This window comes from Falco naumanni, chromosome 6 (genome assembly GCF_017639655.2).
Source record: "Falco naumanni isolate bFalNau1 chromosome 6, bFalNau1.pat, whole genome shotgun sequence".
Taxonomy (NCBI): Eukaryota; Metazoa; Chordata; class Aves; order Falconiformes; family Falconidae; genus Falco; species Falco naumanni.
In genome coordinates, this window is record NC_054059.1 from 19,352,476 (window position 1) to 19,365,075 (window position 12,600).

General features: G+C 37.8%; 1 protein-coding gene across 1 annotated transcript in view; it reads right to left on the reverse strand.

Moving 5' to 3' along the window:
• The window catches only part of AGPAT5 (1-acylglycerol-3-phosphate O-acyltransferase 5), a 60,420-nt gene that overhangs the window by 16,853 nt on the left and 30,967 nt on the right, over nucleotides 1-12,600 (reverse strand). The window contains exon 6 of the mRNA XM_040597501.1: nucleotides 3,751-3,912. Within this exon, the coding sequence (XP_040453435.1) occupies nucleotides 3,751-3,912 (162 nt within the window). The remainder of the gene's footprint in view (nucleotides 1-3,750; nucleotides 3,913-12,600) is intronic.

Consider the following 12,600-nt stretch of genomic DNA (forward strand, 5'->3'; position numbering starts at 1 on the left):
GGTGCAAGAATGACAACGGTTCCCATGTCCCACGAGACCTACCTCCTAACACCAGGCAAAGCTGGATGGAACACTTAGGACATTCATTCAGAAGGGGGAACACTAGGTTGTAATTTTTTTCCCCAAGCTTATTTCTACTTTTTACTTAACGACAGGGTAGTAAATACCAACAAATCCAGCACAAGAGTTTCCCCCCCACCCCTTTTCCCTTCTAAATAGTTTTTCCAGAATTCAGTACCTGAGATGCACTTCAGCTATGCCCATATGTCTATTTACAACTTATCCTAATGACCACAAATAAATACTGTCTAGCAGGATGGTCCTCCCTAAGCAGGACCATCATGTTCTTTCATTAATGATCTGGACAAACCATCTTCAGTAGCGATAGGGGAGAAATCTGTGGGAAATCGCTGTTCTTTGGAAAGACTACCATGTGCAGGATAAGCTTTCATTGGAAATGTACCAAGATCCAAACTTCTTGGAATCAAAAGGAAAAAATAACAAATAAATGGCAGGAAAAAAAATTCATCCATCGGTCACAACTGAATGTGAAGCAATAGCAAAAAGCAACATCCCTGTCTAAAGCTAATCTTAGTAGTCCCTGTCTAAGACTAATCAAATTGACGTCTTCTAAACCAAACAACTTGCAGCTGGAAAGTGCCAACAGAACATTAAAATGCATAAATACTGACAAAAAGTTCAACGCATTTGAAAGGATATACTATAGTAATTTGCCTGCTCTAAAAAGGTACTATGTTACCAGGTGTGCCTAGCATTCACCGCTCTTCTCAAAGCACTAATGCAGAAAAGATGGTGAATATCCCTTTTCCATTGGCTAGTATACTATGTTGTGATTTAATCCTGTTAAGCAAGTCAACATTGTGATATTTAAGCTTGTTGGAATGAAAAAAAATTAAAACCCTGATTTTGCTAAGAAAGTCTATTTACACTAAGAGTTTCATATTACAAAATTTAAAATGCAATTCATTTTTTCTTCAGACTTTTTACCCATTTACAGTTTACTAACATAATTTCTCAGATAAAGCATGGTAGTACAATTCACAGTCACTAAAATGTTCTGTTTAACCTGCTCTGTTTACTGCTGGAGACAGCAGCCGAGAGCTGACCAGATCCCTGGGTAAGTATGGGTTTTTCCAGAAGTGGTAGAGGCTCTTCTGAGGAATTGAGATTTATAGAACTGAAAGTAAAATGCATTTCAAGAAACACATTATATCTGTGTGGAATTCAGATTTCATTCACATGGGAAATGTCATACTATGGGAAATACAGTCCTCAAGTAAAGTTGTGTTTATCAGAAGTTTGTTTTCCATGCAATAAATTTCAATCAGAGTTGCTAGATTGAAAAAGACACGTCAACCTTATCTTTTAAAAATTACCAGGATCACACTGCCATTTTATTCCGATGAGAATGAAACCCAAAATTCTCATTCAGCATTGGCACAAATATGAAATGTTCATATGAAATGCACACATGAAAATGGCATTTTATAACTCATTTTAGTATGGTAAAAGAGCAATAATGCTAAAAAATGTCAGATCCAAAACAACATGTAATTCAATTCTTGTTATATTATATCCCTGGACAGACCAATTGTTGGACTTCTGCATAACAAATGGTGAAATGATCTTGATCTCTTAGAACAGAAATGTTTTTCTTCCACTTTATGACTGGAGGGCCTAAAAGAATGACAGCTATGTTCCACACTGTCATTTCTAAAGTGTCCTTAATCTACATAATTTATATTATATGAAATACATGTGACTGCCACACTAGCATAGATATACTACATGGATATTTCATCTACCTATTCTGTAATGGGTAACAACTGGTTGGCTGCACTTCATTCTATGTTACTGAACTTATTTTTACCCAAGGCTGAAACAGTGATTACCCCAGCCCTAATAGTAAGGGTGGCTGAAAGATACGCCTGGGCTGCCCCGCTGTGAGTCTCCAAAGGCTGGATGTGGGGTAGCCACCCCAAACCGCCTAATTAACACTTGACACTGGATGCAAGAAATAGCCAACAAGGAAATGAAATTTGTTAGTTCCCTTTCTGTAATGATATCATGCCTCATGCAAACTGGAAGGTTCAAGAGGTGAAGAGGTCTTATAAGGAATTTGAACATTTGCCATCTTATCATTAGGTAATGACATTTTAATAGTTTAATTAACCATCAGGCAGTGAAAATTCCAGCATGAAAATGGTTGAAACTGCCTAATAATTAAGTCAGGAAACAAGATATGCTGCAGGGAAGGGGAAATGGTCCTATTTGTTTTGAAGGGGGTCTTCAGAAGGGTTGAGTAACAGGACAAGAAGGAGGCTGCCCGGTCTTCAAGTAAGTCTGTAAGAGGGTCATAAGGTATTTTATAAAAATAAAATTAAAGATTTAAATAATAAAATCTGTAAAATCGGGTTAAAAAGAAAAAATAAAAAATGTTAAATCATGAAAAGCACTTTTGAAATTTAGCCATAAAAAAAAATTCCTGTTGGGAACAAAACATACATAAAATAAAACCATCCTAAGACCTTACGGTACAACACAAATGTTAAGTCAATACACAGTGTTGTTGCTCACCTATCCAAAAGAATTTTAAACAGGGTAAAAATATAAACCCACACAATTCCAGAACTTCTAAACAACTAGCAGCTGGAAGGAGTTCATGTGAACTTTACACCATCTCAAAGAGTTACATCTGCTAATGAAGTGACATGGAAACAGCCACTCTACAAACTATTTCTAGCAGCAGAAGTAACAAGTCCCACTGACACCAGGCCAGAAAAGGAGCGGTAAGATAGCTAAGAAATTCCCTGCAGATCCCTCAGCCAACACTGATCCCAAAAGTTTGAACAGCTCTGCGGAACTACGGTGGCATTTTTTCCCCGCTCTGTATCAGTAATGCAGAAGACTCAAAAGTGCCACTTTGAGCCAACTAGCAACGGACAGTTGTGCACAGATATGGCTGAATAACACATCAACTACAACTGGAAAAAAGATGTCTGGCTCTCCAGTGACAATGCAGGTAAATGAATTACTATAAATAAATAAGTAACTCCACCACCAAGCGTAATCAAAAACCAGCAAACCCTGAAGCTCTCTGTCCCAGAGTTTTCCCCAACAGAACCCCCCCAAACTTATTTTCTGGTTAGATTACTTGGGGAACATACCACTGACTGACCCCATTCTCTTAAGGTGCTATAGGTGTTTTAAAATACTACACCAAGTGAAGCCCACTTGCACAAAATGCTGTTAAGCATTTGTAAGGTTACTGGGTATGTGTAGCAATTTTGAAAATTGCCAGTAAAAAACTATTACTACGTATTTTCCTTTTAAAATACATGCATTTCAGCAATTAGATCACATGTACACATATGTAGCACAGAAGAGGGAAAGAGACAGAGGGAGAATTTACAGTGCTAGAAAAAAACATGAAAGTAAACGGCACCTGCTGCCTATGGCCCCAAGTTCATTTTGACTGCAAAGAGCACCTGTATGCAGAATTTGAGTACAGAATATTCTCTGCAAGGAACAGGGAAGGGAAGGAGATGGCAGGAATGTCATAGGTAACTATTGTAAAGCCTAGACACTGGTGAACAATGCCCTTCCAAGGTATCACAAGATGACTGAAGCACTGTGGAGATTATCTCCAGGGCATTACAAAGCAACTGAAGTTGGTTCTGTATATTAACAAGCATATGGCTGTACCATATCTAACATACATCAACTCACCTGTCATAGATGGTGCCAGTTTTCTTTGCCCTTTGTGGTCCACAGTACCTTCATAAGCTACAGTCACATCATACACTGCATCCAGATAGTCTTTCATTGTGTCAATGGCTACATGAGTAGCCTTCACGCGTGGTGTCAGCACATGCTTTAATATAGCAAGTCCTAGAGGGGAGGGGAAAAAAAAATAAATTACAGTGCTTGAAAGTAAACCAGACCACATTCACAAAAGGAATATCACGGCAAGGAACTTTAGCACACCTGTTCAAAATCACAAAGGGTTTATTTTTAATCTCAGTTCTCGTTGAGAGGGAGCATGTGTGCGTATGCACATTGCATATGCTCCACTGAGCACATGTAGAGGATGAAACAGAAATACTAAACAGTATTAATGACAAAAAAGCTGCTCAACAAGAGCCCTTTTTATAGCTCCTGCTCTAGAAGCAGTGATGATTTTAATGTGGCTCAGAAGCCTGGCATTTTACTTCCAAAGGACAAACTAATTTTGTCTGAATACTGAATCCTAATACTGCCCCACGGTAACAAAAAACTGGTTGTCTTAAACTACACATACTTAAACAGGATGCTGTATTTCTCCAAAGCTACCATGCTGTTAGAAGTTCCAATATTTTATTATTTCCTACCACCGATTCTAACTTTCTCTGCTTTTGCTTCCTTCTAATGGCACATTCTGGGATGTTAGATATGGTTACTCTCACGGTCCTCACTTCAGGGAAGGATGGGGGAAAGCAGTTCGACTCAAGACAGCTTCAGCTCACTGCAATGACTTGCTGCTACAGAAAACAGGACATTCCGCTTTATCCTCACAGTTGTTTCCCCTTACTGCTTTCTTCTGTAGGCTTTTTCCTGCTAACTTTGTATCGCCCTGGCACCCCTCCCCCACCAGCTGATTCATCTCACCATCCCAGCAGAAAACTAAGCAGGGAGGGGGAAAATACAGCACCAAGCTCTGGCAGCAAGGAGGAAGTCCCCATTGCCCGGCAAACAAGCTTTTACAACTGACTCGGCTACTAAAAAATCCATAGTCACAGAAATTAACCGTTGTCTTTAACCATCCAGGCCAAGACACAGAGACTGATATGTCAAGGACAGAAGTATGTCAGGTTGAACAGCACTCCGCAACTCCTAACAACTGCGTTTCATATCCGTGTGTGCTTCTGCTGACCACTTCCACCTTCCACAAATACACTGGGTTCAAGGGTATAAACTTTATTCTGTAATTCTAGAATATATTCTAGAATTCTAATACACAATGACTTTCAATATGAAAACAAATAAACAAAAAAACCCCTAAACTTTTTCACGTTCTGAACAGAGCTCTTCCACACTTACTTGAAAGCGCTTCTAGGAAAAAAAAAACATATTAAGGATTTTTTTTTTTTTGCCTTAGGATGTGTGACTTTCTCAAAGAGAAGTATCAGAATAAAACTGCAATTCCTTTCTAGCCTTATTTTCCATTGGCTTACGCTTCAGTCCATTTTTAAAGAACCATCCATTGGTGCTACTGGTTCCTGATAGATGAAGCAGAATTTTTTCTAAACCAATGTATTGTGTATTGCTTTTGATATCTTTCTGCTTGCCAAATCAATTCAAAAGATATTGTATTATGTCACAATTTTGTACTGAACTTCTCTCCCTCATTGGGCAAAGGATACTTTGATCTGAAGTTATGAAACTATCTACTGAACACTGAGAGATAATGCTAGTTTCTAAACTGCTCTAACAGTCTTAGAGTTGAATATTTCAGTATAAATAATTATCTTGATTTCTTAACATTTGCTAAGTATCTCCTTGTCTGAACACTGAGATAAAAGGTTATTTCCTAGCACTCCTTCTGAAGTCACTGTTCTAAGCCTTACCAGCAAAAGCGGTAACTGTCTATGTGAAACATTATATGTATCGTGTAAATATTTTGAAGCATAACATGGTGGTAGTGTTTTCTTAGCTTGTGAACTATTACATCAAACAGATAATTATGTTATGTTTCCAAATGTTTACTCTGTAAATGAAGCACTGAATATTCTAGTGTTGTGTTAGCAACAACATTAATGTGGACATCACATTCAACACAACTCTTGTTGAGCCGAATTTCCAAGCATATTCTGAAAACACTATCATTCCTTTCCTGCCCAACTTGTCTTCACCCTAACCAAACTATCACTGTGGGGAAGAAAAAGGGAAAACAGGTTTCATCAGGGAAAAATGAATCCTCCAGACAAATTAATTTAGTAATCCAAGACTATTCAGTGCTGAGTTTTGTGAATGCGTGGCCAATTTTGGTGATGAAGATGGTCAGTGACAACCTGTGAAGTGCAAATGTAGAATAAACCCCTCTTACTCCACATGCTATCAGTGAACTCTTGAAGGTTTCAGTACAAAATGAGTATGCATCTAATTAAATAAATTTAAAAGTCCATAATCCATTATTCAGAAACGCTCCAGTGCATGACAAACAAGCAGCAACACCAGGAGTTCAGCACATCCTTTTAAAGAATCTGTTTTATAAAAACATTAACCACACATTCTTGCAATTACTTGATGATCTCTGCTAAAATCAACAGAACAGAATTTAAACCCAAGTAGTTACAGTATAGTTACCTTGGCAAGCTGCCTGCATCCAATTCACAAAACACACTGCTTAAACTGTTTTTAATGTTGTGCAATACTAGGTTAGGACTCTCTGTCAAAGTATTTAAGGTCATGAGATTTTATTTTAAATGCCAAAGAAAATGAATTAGATGTCTAATAATGTAATAGTCTACCTTAAAATGCTATAGCTTTTCTCTTCTACGTTAGCTAACTTTTAAATGATAAACAGACATTAAAAAAATATGAAAATAACGTGAAAATCTTAAATACAGTGAGCAATGACACTTCAAATATCATCAATTTACTAGACTACTGTAAGATGATGAATTACTTCAGAAAGTCTGCAAGAAAACTAAATTGAATGAAGGTTTTAGCTTAAGAGTGCAAAGGCCTCAGTCATTAACGTCTTTAAGAATTTAATTTTTTATCTAAAGACAAAAGAACAAAAACCAACAAACAAAACATCATTTATCTAGCCTCTCAGGGTGAAGTTACATATATAATAGCTGAGTACAACCCTATGGAGAAGACTGCCTTTCCTCTTCCCTTCATCCAGGCCAAAAGCCCGCAGAGCTGTTCAGTGCAGGCAGGCCATCCACATTTTCAGACTTGGTCTGCATTAGTTATATTTTCACCCCTGACATGCACACACCACATTTTTAAATGAGAACAATGAAAAAAAACAGCTCTGAATTAAGAATACCCTCTGCGTATTACATTAGCATTACCACATTTCATCAACAAAAGTTACGTGCTCACTGAAAGTGAATGTCAGAATTACTTTGAGTTTTTCCCCACCTATAAAAACATGCAACTTGACAGTAATACAAAAACTGAAAGCAGGGTGAAAACAATTAATTTATTTTGATAACAATTAGATCTTTCTTTCCTTCCTTTTCCTTTTGTGTGTGTGTATGTTCAGTAGTGATATTAGACTGAAAGCTTTGCCGCTATCTGGTGTGTCCCAAGCACTCGCCCAACACTGAGGTCCCACCAGCCTTCTGGAATGCCCCCAGTGATCGAAGCCTTACTTATTGAAACAGAGTCCAGACTTTAAAAAATTACATACGGTGGGCGAGCTCATCCATTTGTGTGCTAGTATCCATTGACTTACATATGAAGGACTCAGCTGATGACTATTAAAAAATCGCATGCTCTTGTAAAAAAGTGTTTTCTGTTAGTGTGAACTGAAGCACAAGAATTACAGGTAATCCTCTCAAAAAGAGTATGACCATTCCATAGCAAAACCCGAGAGACACCACACTTTGGTACACTTACTGCTGTGACAGGTATCTACAGAAACACAAGGTAGCTTCTTGCTTTCCTCAACTTAATTTCCTAAGGATGACTTTTAACAACAGAAATCCTTTCTTCATCCTAATGGATGGTATACCCCTCCAACGTCACTTAAGGTCCATATCCCACCCTTTTTAAAGATTATATTCTCCTTTCCACATCTCACTGTGCACTTTTACACCAAGCTTGCTTACGTGAAAGTGTGTGGAAAAAATATCACCAAAAGCTATTTTCTTTAGAGACAGTCCCAAATAACATCTATGGATACTGAATACTTCAGATTGCTTTAAAATACAATCTAAAACCAATGCCAAGATCTAGAAGGGAAACATTTTCAATTAGCTCAGTTGAAATACCTCTTTTTTACATAACCTGTAAAAGCAATTTTGAGATAAGCATATCCTGCATGTACAAACATCTTAGCAGAAAGCACAATACTAGTCAAGATAAACTTAGCATTAAAAAACATTTACATTTGCAACTTTTCTGCATAAAAACAAGGGAGATAATAAATGAATACCCAAAATGTTTGCTTGATTAAGTGACCTTAGTTAGAAATCAAGCATCTCCATAAATACCTTTCACCAGGAAAACTGTTTTGTCTTTATTCAGCAAAAGCAAGCCAAGTTATATTTAACAAGCTTCTTACCCCTTTCTCTTTGACTTTTCAGATTTAGTTACATTAGGAGGAGGACGACTTTGGATTACTCCTGTTTATTTTCAGATATTTAAAATGCCATTTCTTAACATTTGGATAAAATACCTGATCTATAAACCTAAGAAATTTGGGTTGTTTGGAACTTTATAGAGGTCTAACTACTAGAAAATAGTCAGGAATCTATACATGCATATGTTGGGAACATATAAATGGAACAAATTTTATACCAGAAGCTGGTACAAAAAAAAAAAAAATCATGTATTTTGTGGGTTTTATAGAAATGTTGTTCTATAGTCCAGTACCATTTAAAAGGCCCAGTCTTGCAAGACTTAACAGTTTGAAATAAATATCTAAAATAAAAAATGCCACTTCTAACATGAAAAGATTAGAGTTAAATCGCTATGAAAATATTAGTGCCACCTACGTAATATAATTCTGGACTCATCAACTCAAGCCCACTAATTAGCTGGAAAGAATTGCTGCACTTTTAAGATGCCTAAACTCATAGACTGGAGCTGAAAAAGGGCCACCAATACGTAAATCAGCTGAATGACTGCATCAGATTTTGAAGATGGGAATCACATTGGCTGACTACTCTTATACAATGGGAAACTAAAGCAAACCCTGAGCTAAGAGTTACTGACATAAATATTGGAATTTGGAAGGCAAAAGCTCAGGAGACAAGGAGCAAAACACATGCTGCGACATTCTTAGTTCTTCAACAGAGCAGAGGAAGAAATATTTGATTATGAGGATCTTACAAAATGTCCCATTAGAAATACGAGTCACCAACCATACTGAAACACGGAGAGAGCGCCCATCCTGGTAACAATTGCTGGAATCATCTCACACACCAGCTATTTCCCATCAGGTGAGGACCACTGGGTGTATCAGGTTCAAATCCAGATGGCACATATCCCCATCAGCTTGGAAGTGGGGGCTTTCATTTGCCTCCGGGAGAAAAGAGAAAACCTGGAGGCACATCTTCATTTGATATTCTGGCAACACTGCTTACATGGCTTACTGTGACTGTGAAACCCCTGCAAATATTGCTATTTTGGCCAACAAAGATAAATACCGGATTAATTTTCTCAACCCCACAGGATTTAACTTCTATGAATAACTCCTGCATTAATCCTACCACAAATAATCAAACAACTTAGTTTTAGAGACGTAATTTTTGCTTTTGGTTTTAAACTTTAGGAAGTGCATTTTTCCTTCCCCAAGGCAATCAAACAAATGTTTTTTGAGTTTAAAATGCTCCCTCTTCTATCCTGGGTTAGAAGCTGATCTGACTGGAATTTTCTGCCACTTGTAAAATGTGTAGAATAAGTAATCTTCAGTTTCTGAGGGTACTAGCATTACCTTTAGATGACAACATTCTCAATTCATCACCATAAAACTAGTATTCCTGAAAGTAAGCAACTTTCTGCATCTCATTGAATGAAACTTTGGACAGAACTTACAACAGAGTTCAAATTGATTAGAATAGTGTCAAATCTATCAGTGCTGAAGGCTGATCCGTGTGTCTCAGTCTCCAGCATGAAAACCACAAATATTAATGCCCTAATTTTATCAGTTTTACCTCTAGATGTTTTGGCATTCTTTGGTTTTAATAAACAAAAAGCTGGCAGCACATTAAACTTAAACTTGATAAGGTAGTTAATGACAACTTTGAAAGATCAGTCTATGGACTTGATTTTTAAACTGCCTAATATCCTCTATTTCTTTCTAAAAATAGTAAGAAAGTACACAGTCCTACTCCTTCCCTAGAAATTTCTCTGTGCTTTATAGCCTTCAGTCTCAACGTACTCATGTCCAGATCTACCCAGATCTATCGGATTTACCCTGTGTGTCTGATTTGCCCATGTTTCCGAAAAAGGAAAAACTTGCTCTTGCTAGGAGTCAAGATTTTGGTAGAACCCAAGTTCTGTGGCAGAGCATACTATAACATGAAGTATTGTCAGTATTTTAAAAAGCTCTCTTTCAAGGGTGACCTCCACCACCTTTAAATTTTTTCGCTGTTTGACATCCTTCCATCCTATTCATAGTCAGGTAAGATTTACTTATATATTCATATCAATGAGGAAAGACGTAACAGTTCAAACCAGCAATGTCAGAATATTCCTTTGGATGTCAACCTAAACTTTTTTGTTGGGTTATTTTTAATTTCTTTTTATTGAACTGGTCCTAGAACCAACTGTAAAGAGGGAGTAACAGTGTCCAAAACTGGCATTTACTTAAAAAGAACATCAAGATATGAGATGCAGCTCATCAGCTGGTTACATGAAGGCCAGGTAATTAAGTTCAGCCCGATAATTCTGCTCAAATCAATGAACCTTCTCTAGAAGAGAATCAAGCCCATGGAGAGTAAAAGTAAACACAAACCCCACAAAACCTTTTCATAGTTCCTCTCTGCAGAACCACTAGAACATACACACATACATATCAAAAACAGTATTTCAGACATCATGATAAGCATGAGTTACGCTTGTGCTCTAGGAGTAGCTTTGTTATCTTTAGACATAATATCTCTGGTCCTAACATCAATGTGAAGTTTAAATCTTATTAATTAAACCACTTTTTCCAATATTACACTTGCACTATTTTCCCAACAAAAAACTTTCTGTGCAAAAATGTAGGGAAAAAATCATTATAAAACTTACCTTTCAAGGTATAAAACAAACTAAGACATTTCCCTGTATGTCTGTGAATCATTGTGCTCTGCAACAAATATACTAAGATGACAAGATGAAATTATCACGCTTCTTTACAACCCCATGAGGAATGAAGTGCAAATTTTAAACTGGAAGTCACAGTACATCCTTAATCCTCTGTGTGGCAGAACTACTGGGCATTATTTACTACCTTTCCTAAAACTGTAGGAAATAGGAAACCTCCGGAATCTTTTAGACAAGCATGCACTTGTGACTTTTCAGTTCAGCTCAGCAGCGTCACGTAAGAGCCCCTGCATGCTTACAAGGAGCACAGCCAGCACTCAATCTACACACCCCCAGCTGGTGAGGCATTTGGTCACGGCTTCCATGGTGCAGCTCCAGCACGCAGCCAGCAGCCAGGACTGTGGTGGCACTGGAGCTGCTCAGAGGAAGCCATGAGCCAGGGCCAGCAGTGCTGCACAGCAGCGTGGTGGGACCCTGGGGAGTTGTTGTCATCTCCTGCTGGAGGCCACGCAGAGCTCCCTGTCCTCACAGTTCCCCGATGTACTGGTATGTGCCTCGTACCTCTTAGCCATCAGGATAGTTTGGTGTGCAGTTTCCAGTGTCAGCCATCCCTGCTTCTCAGTAAACTTGTGTGAGGGATGCCCTAATCCAAGTATCAATTTTTGCATGAACATGCAGGGGAGCAGGGTCCCATGCAGACTTCTTCCCATTCTCTCCATATAAAACGTTGAGGAGACACCATCGACAAAACAATTTAGCAGTGGGGAAAAGCCAATCAAGAGAATTCTTGCACTAAAATTGGAGATGCTTCTTGTTTAATAAATACTTGTCTTGACCATTTTTAAAAGGAGTAACCCTTACAAAACAAAAGCAGACCAACACTGGAGAGAAAAGCACTAGAAGAAACAAACAGGTGCTCTGAAAGCACAAAAGCAGTGTTTCACTGTTTTGCAGATTGTGCAGTTATAATTAAGAGGTTTACTAAAATAATAATAAGAATGATAAGAGCAGCCCTTTCTTTTCCATGAAAGAGGAGGAGGGAGGGGGAAAAAACCTATCAAACACCCCCTCTGAACTCTCAAAGAACCACCAACCTAAATGAAACATTTGACTTTCATTTCCGACAGGAAATTGAAGCAATGAATAAATACATTATGACTTAAGCACTCCTGCTCATACACGCAAACAAATTCCATTCTTCCCAAGGAGGAAAAGAAAAGCATGTATCCTTTTGGACATGAGCTAACAATACTTAATAGCTTGATGATATCAACAGGCTGATTCACAGACTTGTGAATTCATTTCAGTATGTCACAGAAATGAATTTACCAGACCTATTTGTTATTCTTTGTTTACCTTCAGAGTGAATTATTTCACTTTTGGTCAACAGGAAAAAAACAAAACCAGGAAACATGTTCACTGAACTGCTGGACTTAAAAGTTTACGTGTATCGTGCATATAATGTGAGAAAAAAATGAAAAAGCATGGGACCCTTAGATTTTTTGCAAGCCTTTCTAAAGATGAAGTAATTCCACCTGTGGTTATAGAGACAACACCAACAATCAAAGCGACTACAGAATAAAGTTCAACCAAGGAAGGGTGAGACTG